General features: G+C 34.3%; 1 protein-coding gene across 1 annotated transcript; it reads left to right on the top strand.

The window, feature by feature from the left end:
• The first annotated feature begins 5,363 nt into the window (after positions 1 to 5,363).
• LOC120174369 lies at positions 5,364 to 7,749 on the top strand. The gene is made up of 2 exons (XM_039181249.1): positions 5,364 to 6,002; positions 6,607 to 7,749. Exons 1-2 carry the CDS (start codon positions 5,402 to 5,404, stop codon positions 6,843 to 6,845), a joined length of 840 nt encoding a protein of 279 aa, XP_039037180.1. The 5' UTR covers positions 5,364 to 5,401; the 3' UTR covers positions 6,846 to 7,749.
• The last annotated feature ends 4,411 nt before the right edge of the window (positions 7,750 to 12,160 follow it).

Raw genomic sequence — 12,160 nt, 5'->3', positions numbered from 1 at the left:
ACTCTTTAGATTTTTGGGATGCTCTTATATATTTCTTAGCCATGTGGGATTGTTTTAAAAAAAAATTAAACCAAACAATAACATTTTGTTATGATTTTTTGCCCCAAATTTATTTTTTAATTATAGTTATATAATTATATTGATTATTTAATATATTTTACCTTAAATATTATGTTGTAGTTAATTTGAATCATTTTGTTTCACTTGATTTTATGGTTTTTAACTTATATATGTCATGACTTGCTTTGAATATGACTTGTGGTATAAAAAATATTTTTTATTAAATATTTTTGGTATTTTTATTTAATTTTTTAAATAATTATGACGTCGTCCAGTTCTTCCGATCGATCGGATCGGTTCGACCGGTTAAACTAACCGGTCCGGTTCTAAAAAACCATGGTTATGAGTCCAACCTTACATAAATTCCAAGGCAATGCGATCCATTATTGTAGTTGGGAAGATAAAAAACAGAATATCAACAGATAACGAGAGAATGGAAGACATAACAACGTACCTATTCAATAGCAAAATAGATTTATCCTGGGGATCAAATAATAAATGATTTTTTTTTGTTGTAGACGTTTACATTAAATTAATCCACACCTCTTCATAGACGCCTTCGACATTGGTCCGAGTCTAAATCGTCCAACGTCTAGAGTTCAAAATACAGGCAACGATCAAGCATTAGTTTAAACCATTTTGTGAAACATGAAATCAAACGAGAAACAACAATAGACAAAGGTTCTCAACTAAAAGACTGTCTGCGTTATGTCTAGGGATGGCATGGGTCGGGTTCAGTCCGATTTTCGATTAATCTAATCCGACTTGAAAATTTATACTCTTCATTTGAAATCCAATTGGATCCGAGTTTAGGGATAACTTCATCCAAACTAAATCCGATCCGATTTTTTGAGATAACACATGAATCTTATCCGACAAACGAAGTAAACATATTTATAAAAATATTATTTTTATTCGATAAAAAATAAGGATATAATTGAATATATATATAATATGGAGGATTATTATTGTCCTTAAATATATAAAATAAATTTATATTATTTTTCGTACATATTGGATCAAGTATTTTTCACCCTAAAGTCAAACCCGAACCAATCATATTCTCTAAAAAATTCGAACCGACCCGACTCAAGCCCATTTTTTTAAATGAAAAACAACCCAATCAAATTAAGTTAGATCAAAATCCATCAAGTTCGGGTCTCGTGTTCATCCCTAGTTATGTCACCTAAAATGCAAAAGAAATACATTGGAATCAAGACAGAAAGTTGTATATTGGTTAGTGGTTGGGCGGCAACCGATGACTGGCCTTTCGATAATAATAATGAGGGTTTGGAGGGAGAGATTTTAGGGGCTTGTTAATTTTTTTTTGGAAAGATTTAAATTTGTACAAGTTAAAAAACTAGATATCATGTTTTTTTATTTTATAAAATTTCAAAATAATTTTAGTAAAAATAATCTTTTTTATGTTATCATATTTTCACTTATTTTTATTTTCTGAAAATTATTTTTTGATTTTACAACCAACACGTTTTCTTTAACGTTTTCTATTTCTAAGAAAATGAAAATAACCTATATTTTCTAAAGTCAAATCGAACCTTAGATTTTTTTTAAATAATGATATTTTGGGTGTTGTTGCCACGTTATCAACCATCAACCATGTCACCACGGTTATAAATGAGACGAGACAAGTCGTAAGCTACTCGAGATCTACTCGGTCAAAGCTTGATAAATACTCAACTCGAATGGACCCGACTCGAGCTCGAGCTTGACTCGAGTTCTTGACGAGCTACTTGAAATTAACTTGACTCGAAAAGCTCACGAGTAACTCAAAAATATAATATATTAAGATTTTATTATTTTAAAAAATAAATTATTAATATTAACAATTATGTGTTGATTTTAAAAAAATAAAGTATAAGATTTTTATTGTATTTAAGGTTCAAGTTTGAGTTTAAGGCTTCAATCGAGTTAAGTTTAAGATATTTTTCATTTCAAGCTTTTACAAGCTTCAATTCATGGTTTTAAGTTCATGTCGAGCTTGAAAATTTTAGGCTCGCGAGTTTTTGAGCCGAGTCGAGCTTCATTTCAAAGTTTTCGAGAACAATACTCGAGCTCGACTCGGCTCATTCACTCCCCTACATGTCATTGTGTCATTAACGATTTAACGGTTCAATAGTATAATTGAAACGAAAATCAAAGTTCAACGTTGATAAAAATGAAAGTTCATGGTATAAACGATATAACATCTAAAGTTTAATGGTATAAAAGATACACCACCTATAGTACGGTGGTATATGATGTGGTTTACCCTTTTATTTTTATACAAATTAAAATAATTAAACTCTTCGTCTTTAATTGTTTTTATTAATCTAAAGTACTTACTAGTGGTAGTATATGTTCTAAAGACTCTAAACTATTTGATAATGAATGTTTAAATGTCATGCAATCTCTAATGTTTGAACCTAAGACTTTTAAAAATCAAATTTAACTATATTTGAATTTATATTTCTAAATACTATAATAATAACTAAATAAATTAAATTAATATTTCATTTATTTTATTTTCTTATTTTAAAATTATTTTTATTTGTAATATTATCAGTGATAAGGGATGGACACGGACCTAAACCTGATAGGTTTCGACTTGATTCGACCCTATTAGGTTGAGTATTTTACCAAAACTTTGAATTCGGGTCAGGTTAGGTTAGGCCGAGTCGGGTATTTAGAGGTTGTGTTCGAGTTGGGTCGGATTTGAGTTTAAGGTGAAAAATCCGACCCATCCCGAAATAATTATAATTTATCTTATATATTTTAGGATAATTGCAATAATACCCATGTCTTTATTATTTTTTGGATTAAATATACAAAAGGTGTCCAACCTATGCCTATTTTTTCAATTTAGTGCCTAATGATTATTTCGTTCCAGTTTGGTGTCTAACATTTTATTCTGTGACTCAAAATGAGTCCAACCGTGACAGACAATTAAGTTTGGCCGTTAACCCATTAAAAATGTCACCTGACATATTTTTTAGGGTAAACTATATAAATAGTCTCCAAACTTTTAAGGCACTTACATTTTGGTCACCCATTAACCTCCTCCTACTCCGCCTCCTCCTTCATTATTACTATTTTAATAATCTTTGTTATCTTTTTTCACAGACACGAGGCATGGATTATCTCCATCATTACGATCCGCCTATCGTTCATCGTGCTTTGAAGTCTTCAAATCTCCTAGTTGATTACATACCAGAACGGTTTCTTCCACTTTAATATACAAGTAATTGTTATTTTCTTTTAAATTTATTTATTTATCAATGTTAAATATAGTTCCATATTTTGAATATGATTTTCCTCAATTCTTCTTCATTGTTATAGAATTGATATGATTTTAGGGTTGCTTTGTTGTTCAATTCTAAATTGTTTCACTGTAGGTAATCTCCACGTATTTGTTATTAACGACTTGAATAAAGTATTAGTTAGGGTTAGGGTTAGCCTTTTAGATTAATGTAATTTGTCGATTTTATATCAATCATTCTGACAAACACAGTTCTTTTTCAGTTTTTATATAAATTCGGGTTCCCTGATATGAGTTTTCGTTTTGGAAGTGGGTTTCTTTTCGTGAAATTCTATATTTTCTAGCTTTGTTTCCTCTGTTTCTTCTCCGATTTGGTCTTCGTTAGTTAATGGTGATCCGTAGAATCCATACGCCAAAGAACAAATCTGTGTCGCTATTGCTTTAAGTTTTTGGTGGTGTGTTCAAAAGTAGGCGTCTAACGACAAGATATCTATTTTCTTTTTGGGTAGACGAGGAACACAACCCTATTGCATCAAGGCACACTTCGTTTCATCTTCTCGCAGTAAACTAACCTTCATATATTAATATTTATAAGTTCGGTTTTGTCAAGCAGGTTCTTTCGCCCTCTTTTCCTTCATATATCTTTACCTTGCGTGGGGGAAGATTAGTTCTTTTCATTCTTTCTAGTATTTTTTTTGTGCTAGCTGATGGGGTTGAGCTTTTGGGGGATCTTGAGCTAAAACGTAAGACTTTATTTGCACAGATTGGTGATTTTGGTTTGTCACGGCTCAAGCATGCAACGTATCTTTCTTCAATGTCCGGGAAAGGAACAGTATCAACTGAATTTATTGAAACCTTTTCTTGCAGCAGCAGCAGGAGGAGGAGGAGGAGGAGGAGGAGGAGGAGGAGGAGGAGGAGGAGGAGGAGGAGGAGGAGGAGGAGGAGGAGGAGGAGGAGGAGGAGGAGGAGGAGGAGGAGGAGGTGACCATTTATATATTTTACCCTAAAAAATATGTTAGGTCACATTTTTAATTATCCGTCACGGCTGAACCCATTTTGAGTCACTGAATGAAACGTTAGACACCAAACTGAAACGAAATAAATACTATTCAAATCCAATCGTATTCGAGTTTTATCTCAAAAGGACGGGTCGAATTATGGTCAGATGAATAGTGTATAATTTTTGGATCAAGTTTGGATTAGACACAGAGTGTGTAATTTTTTAATCAGATCGAATTAATCGAAAATTTAATCCAACCCAATCCATGCCGATTCGTATTAGTAATACTTCAAAGATATAAACACACATGAATACTCTAATGAAGAAAATGATAGAAACTCAAATACCATAGTTCGAATCCTTCTAATGATGTACCATAAAGGAAATAAATTGAAGAAATCAAAACATATTCCACAGAGGTTGAGGTGAATGTATTCCCATTTTGTTTTAATTATTTAAATTATTTGTGATCTTTCACATATTGTTTTTTTAATAAATAAATAAGTGTAAATAAAAAGTATTATATAAATAAATATATGTTCAATTCATTGATCTTACTGAATAAATTTACTTATAATATTTATTTATTAATTGATTTATTTAAAATTAATATTTCTTTATATACTTAAAAATATATATATTTTTATTTTATTTGTTAATTTTTATATTTGATTAGTTTATTTTTAAAATTTTTATCTAATCTATTCGTCTGATTCAACCAAATGATCGAAGTAGCTAATGAAAACAACACGACGTTTAAAATTTCCAACATTGTGACTTTGTACTACTAAGATTCATGTATAAAAGAAAAAATCTCAAGGAAGGAAACATTCAGATCGAATATCTAATTTTTTTCAAATCAAAATCATTTCATTATTTTAGTTATTTGAAATTTTAAATGTCCATATTTTTAATCAATACGATATTTGAATTTACACACTCTTAATATTAAGTTTTGTTTTATTATCAATTATATTAAAAAATAATTTATAAAGTGAAATCTATTGACTTATTAGTTCTATTGGTTATACCCTTTATTTCTGTTGTTCACCTTTTGTTTCCTGCATCTCTCTTATCGCAAAAAAATGGCTGGGGAAAAGGAGACTAAGCCCTTCACAAGTTCGGGAATCAACGGAAATGGAAATATGAGCGATTGGAGCATTTCCACAATCGTTTCTTTCCTACAATCCAGTTTTATTCCCAATGATTTTGCTCTGGTAGAAGCTGAACTCTTAGCAAGGCAAAACAGATCGAATCTGGAAATCAAGTCACTGAAACAGGAAACCCGTTCGTCTTCCAACAAATTCGACGAGATCAGGTTGGAAAAAATGGGTCTCGCGGAGGAGCTGAAAAAATGCACAACAGAGGTGGAGGAGATGAGGAGCGAGCTTTCAAGGTTAAGGGTGGAGAACATGGCTTTAAGGCGGAAGGAGAAGTCCGCCGAAGAAAGGTGCGAGAGATTAACGGAGGAATTGAAGCTCATGAGGGAAAAAGACCATGAAATCATCGATTTGAAAGCCAAGAACCGTGAGCTTGAATGTGCCAAAGCCAAGGCCGAATCTGAGATGGAAATCATGAGGTCGAGATTTCAGGAGTTGGACAAGCGGGTTTACACTATAGAAAATGGCCTTACAATTGGGGCAGACGAAGATTTGGAGAACCACAGTGGCCCATCACCAAATGCTGGTAAAAATACCGAGCTTCCTCTTTTTTTTCCTCTTGGAATTAATCTAGGTTTATATTGTTGTTTGATTGGTTAAATTGATCGTCAGTATTGCTATGCGTATGAGGATTTCAGTATCATTTCAGGTTATGGACTAATAATGAACAGATACTCATGGCAAATTGTAGAATAACAGTATATGCAATTGGTCTGAAGCTTAGTTTTTATGACAGGAAACGTCAAAACATTAAGGTTCATTTATGTAGCAATATGTAATTTGTTTATCAGGCTTAGTGAGAAAATTAGTTCTCGATTTTGAAATTTATTGCATGTGTAGATCATAGGTGCGTATACAACCTGCTGGAGTTTGCTTTCAGTGTCGAAAATCGAAATACTTATTTTGTTGTACCTTTTAGGCAATGTTTTGACTTCTGAAACAATGGGTTTGGCACCATTTCATCTCTATAAGTTAATATGGATGATGAATTCATTAGATTTCCAAGTGTTATAGAACAATTTCTAAGAGCCTATGCTAAATGTATGTGTATGAGCAATATTACCTATTATGGAGCTTCTTACGTTTTTCTTCCCCTGTGAGTATAACATTGTTTACAACTTGCATGCCAGGGAGTGGGGGACTTCCATCTCAAAACGTTGTGATTGTTGATCTTGATAGTGATGATGATTCTGCTCCAGTTGGAAATCCGAGTGAAAGGAGAATCACTAGTCCAACCCAGAACGTGAATTCAGCTCAAATTTGTGTTGAAAATGTGACTCCAGCTCTGAAGAGAAAACATGTTTCATCTATAGATGCATGTGAGAGTGAAAATGTGATAATGGTGATACTACAATATCCGGGAAGTTAAAGACAAGGAAAGTTCAAGAGCCTTTTTGCAGGCCTGATGATTGTCCTCTTAATCAGTGCTCAACGACTTCGATACCTTCTGATAACAACAGGGTTAACAGAGCCACCCCAAGCGAAGATTTTATGGTTTCGGGACAACATGAACAGCAATTAGAATCTAAGCAGAATTCTCGGGAACTTATGAGTGGAGGTTTTCCTTTGGAAGGGCTTTGTTTTTCTGATGGCACTTCTGTTTCCTCTGATTCTGAATCCGATGATGATAGTGATGAAGTGCCTATTTCCTTCAATCCTTCTCAGCTTGCACCAGAGGCTCAGAGGGATAACAGAAATTAACTCCACTGATGGATGGCCTCTATTACATATATATAGGAAGACCCAAAACCATCTTTGTCACATTGCCCCACTTGACAAATTATCTGTCATGCACAGACGCTTTTCCAATATCTGCTGCTCTTTCTGTTCATTGATAGTAAAAGCGATTTTGGTTGATATCTTGAAGACGGGTTCTGATAGAAACTAGTTACATGCATGAGAACAATTATGAAGTAAAAGATAGAAGTAGAGTAGGGTAGAGGGGGAGATGCTTGTTGATTGTTTCCAACTGTCAGGGTTGGAGAAGAAGAAGAAGAACGGCGAGGAAGTATCGAAGAACAATTGGGAAATGAGGATCGAGGGTTAGGGATTGAAGACAGAAATTGAGAATTAAATCATGTGAGAGGCACGGGGTCACTTACCACATCAGTAAAGCAGGCCATGCAGAGTAAATGTCTGAAGGAGCAGCCCAATACCGAAGGCCCAGTACCTGAGGAAGAAAAGAAAGAGAAGAATCAATATGTTATATAGTTGGGACAGCTGGCATGAAACGTGTGGCAAATGTAACTAAATAATTAACAGACTTGGTTGTAAAAAATCCCTTATGCAATGAATGATGAATTTTCTTCTCTATCAACTCTCTTTCTTCTAAATTTCTTCTCTCAAATCTTTTCCTTTCTCACAATCTATAACAATTGGTATTCAGAGTCTCGAATCTGGCAAATTTTTAGTGGGCATGCCAAAGAAAAACCAAATTATGGCGGAAACTGATTTATCTGGACTATAGAAACAGATTGAAGATCTAGTTGCGTTGGTGAAACAGGGCCAAGATGAAACTAATCCACCTAAATGGTGGGAAAATCAGGAGAACATAATCACTGCATTGGAGTCCAGAATGGCTACTAATCAAGGTTTGTGGAGGAAATGTTGAAGATTTTGATAAGTAGAAATGGTGAGCAAGAACATTCTGCTGGTGAACAGATACAATCTCCGGATACTTCTAAAAATAAGGAGAAAAGTCTTGTTTTGGTGACAGTGGTGAATGACAAGTCTAGATTTAATTATAAAACGGATAAACCTGGGATATTAAAGTCTAAACCTTATGCTTGTTTAGCTCTTAAGAACAATTCTAGGCCTGAAAATCAAATGGGTAAAAACAGTGACTCTAGACCTATTATGTTGGGATTGGAAGCTGAAAAAAGGGGCCAGGGGTTCATTTAGCAATTCAGGGACTATGTGGCACATACCTAAGATAGAACTGCCATTCTTTGAAGGGGTTAATCCTAGGGGATGGATTCAGAAATGCCTGAAATATTTCTCTATTTGTAGTGTTCCTATTGAGCAAAGAGTAGATGTAGCTACTATGTATTTAACAGGCAATGCAGAAATATGGTTTGATGGTTATATAATGTAAAAGCACCATGTAACATGGCATGAATTTGAAGCTGATATTTGTCACAGATTCAGTGACAGATCTTTTTCTGATATTGTAGAAGAGTTCACTAAATTGACTCAAAAGGGTTCAGTGGAGGATTATCAGGAAAAATTTGAGGAATTACAACCTTTTATGTTGTTGCAGAATCCTACTTTAACTGAGGAGTTTTTTGTATCACTTTTTATTAGTGGACTAAGAGATGAAATTAAACATAGGGTCAAGGCTTTAGATCTTAAAAACTTGTTTGAAGCATGTAAACATGCCAAGCTTTATGAACTTTCTGTGGAATTTGAAAATAAAAGATTAAGGCCTTCTTTTAAAAGCCCACCCTACCCAAACCCCATATCTATATCTAAGAAACTATACTGCCAGTGCCTGCAAAGCCTACCTCAATACCAAATCCAAAACAAAATCTTATGGATCATAGAAGGCAAAATAATCTTTATTTCAAATGCGGTGAGAAATATCTGCCAGGTAATCAGTGTAAAACCAGGCAGTTAAATATGATGACTGAAGAGGTTGACACTTCTCATTTGGAAGTTGGTCCTACTAATACAGAACAATTCCAGCAACCAGAAGATGAAAACCTAGAAATTTCTATGAATGCCATTATTGGCTGCATTGGCCATAATACATTGAGAATTCTGGGTACTATCCAAGGAAGACCATTGAATATCATAATTGATAGTGGCAGCACACAGTTTTTTGACCCCTAAATGGGTTGATGCTGGTATACAGATTACTACCCCTCATCCATTGGTTATCACTGTGGCTAATGGCCAACAATTATTCAGTTCTGCTAGATGCAACAAAGTTGAATGGCAAATGCAGAGACATACTTTTTTACATGATTTTAGGCTGCTTAAATTGGGAGGAAGTGAGATGGTCTTGGGAGTTGATTGGATGAAGTTATTCAGTCCAATATTGATGGACTTCAATAATATGACATTAAACTTTGACCATCAAGGGGATCAGATTTGTATTCAAAGTCAACAACCCTCAAATGAACTACATCAAATTTCAGGGGCTACATTACTTAAAATGTTTGCATGGGATTGTGATATGTTGGGTCATGTTGTCTTATTAACTATGGCAGGAAATTCTACTTCTATTCCTACTGAACTACAACATGTGTTGGAGCAATACAACACAGTTTTTGCTGAACCTAAAGGCTACCTCCTCAGAGAAATCATGACCATGCTATTCCACTCAAATCTAATGCTACACCTGTTAATTAAGGCCTTACAGATTTCCTCATAATCAAAAAGTTGAAATGGAAAAACAGATAGCTACTATGCTTTCTTCTTCTGTTATTCAGCCTCGCATGAGCCCCTTTGCCTCTCCCTTCTTATTAAAAAGAATGATGAAACTTGGAGATTTTATATGCATTATAGAGAATTAAACAATATGACCATCAAGGATAAATTTCCTATTCATATAGTGGAAGATTTAATGGATCAGTTGCATGGGGCAGTCTATTTTTCAAAAATTGATTTGAGGTCAGGTTATTGGCAAATTAGAATTAAACATGAAGATATTTACAAGACAACCTTTAGAACACATCAAGGTTATTATGAGTTTAAGGTAATGCTTTTGGCCTTACTAATGCTCCTGCTACATTTCAGGCTCTTATGAATGAATTGTTCAATTCTTTCCTTAGAAATTTGTTTTAGTTTTCTTTGATGATATCTTGGTGTACAACAGCAGTATGCAAGATCATGTTCAACACTTACAACTGGTTTTGGAAGTTTTAAAGGTGAAACAATTATTTGCAAAATTGTCCAAGTGTTTTTTTTGGACAGACTAAAGTGGAGTATCTTGGCCATATTATTTCTGCTGCAGGGGTGTCTACTGACCCTAGCAAAGTGGAAGCTATACAGACTTGGCCTAAGCCTAAAACCCTTAAATCTCTCAGAGGGTTTCTAGGTCTAATAGGATATTACAGGAGATTTATCAGAAATTATGACATTATTAACAGACCTTTGACACAGATGTTAAAAAAGGATGGGTTTCAGTGGACTGCTGCTGCTTATAAAGCTTTTGAAGATCTTAAGAAAGCCATGTGTTCTGCTCTAGTATTAGCATTACCAGATTTTTTTAAACCCTTTTATCTAGAAATAGATGCTAGCTCTAGTGTATAGGGGTTCTTTCACAAGAATGAAGACCTATTGTTTATTTGAGTCAAGCTTTAAGTCCTAAGAATTCAACATTATCTATTTATGAAAGATAATACCTTGCTATTCTCTTGGCTGTTTCAAAATGGAGACATTATTTGGAGAGTAAACCTTTTATTATTAAGACTGATCATGAGCCTTTAAAATTTCTTTTAGAACAGAAGTTGACTACCACTGTTCAAAAGAAAGGGTTGACAAAGCTCTTGGGATTGGACTACACTATACAATATAGAAAAGGGAAGTTAAATGTTGTTGATGATGCCTTATATAGAAGATGGGAGGATCATGCTCAATGCCTTGCTTTGGGAGCTACTGTTTTGACTCCTACTTGGGTTCAAGAGGTGGAAGACAGTTATCAAGGTGATACTTTAGCTCAATATTGGATTTCAATTCTTACTATTAATCCTACAGCTGACAGTAAATGGAAGTATTCTAAGGTGTTCTTAGATACAGTGGTAGAGTTTATATTGGGGCTCATGGCAGTCTTAGATTGAAGGTTATTAAGACCTTACATGACTCTCCTCAAGGAGGACATTCAGGAGCACAAGCAATATATTATAGGATTAGGTCAAATTTTTATTGGCCAAATCATAAAGCTATGGTTGTTACTTATGTGAGAAGCTGTGAGATTTGCCAGAAAACTAAGGTTGAACATGTAGCAAAGCCTGGTTTGCTACTGCCCCTTCCTGTTCCTAATCAAGCTGGGGAAATAATTACTATGGATTTCATTGAAGGTTTACCTACTTCATTCAAGAAAAACTGTATTTTGGTCATTTTGGATAAGTTTACAAAGTACATTCATTTTTTTCCTTAGCTCACCCTTATTTTGCAACAGAGGTGGCTAAACTATACTTAGACAATGTCTACAAGCTACATGGCTAGCCTAAAATGGCCATTTCTGACATGGATAAGACCTTCACAAGTTTTTTTTGGAAGGAATTAATGAAACAACTAGGAACAAAGACACTCTTCAACACTGCTTACCATCCAGAAACAGATGGACAAACATAAAGAGTTAATCAATGCTTAGAGCAGTATTTGAGAGACCTTTGCTTCTATCAACCTAAGCAATGGGCTAAGTGGCTACCACATGCAGAGTCGTGGTACATCACTACTTATCATACTGCTTTAAAGCTAACACCTTTTCAGCCATTATATGGGTACAAACCACCTATTATGGTTAGGCCTACTAAGTCTACAGTACATACAATTTCAGAGATGATGAACAATAGAGAAACTACTAGACAGTTGCTAAAAAATCAGTTACAGATAGCAAGTAATCGAATGAAGCAACAAGAGGATAAAAATCGAATTGAGAGGACTTTTAAGATTGGGGATTTAGTTTATCTGAAATTGCAGCCCTACAGACAGAATCAATTTCCCTGCGAAAGAACT

The sequence above is a fragment of the Hibiscus syriacus genome, unplaced genomic scaffold (genome assembly GCF_006381635.1).
Source record: "Hibiscus syriacus cultivar Baekdansim isolate YM2019G1 unplaced genomic scaffold, ASM638163v2 tig00112072_pilon, whole genome shotgun sequence".
NCBI classification, from domain to species: Eukaryota; Viridiplantae; Streptophyta; class Magnoliopsida; order Malvales; family Malvaceae; genus Hibiscus; species Hibiscus syriacus.
The sequence above is the reverse complement of the archived record's forward strand: the minus strand, read 5'-3'. Positions and strand labels throughout refer to the sequence as shown.

Coding starts and splice junctions, on each gene's coding strand:
- LOC120174369 (XM_039181249.1), top strand. CDS start 5,402: ATGGCTGGGGAAAAGGAGACTAAGCCCTTCACAAGTTCGGGAATCAAC. Junction 6,003..6,606: donor TGGCCCATCACCAAATGCTG/GTAAAAATACCG, acceptor CTTGCATGCCAG/GGAGTGGGGGACTTCCATCT.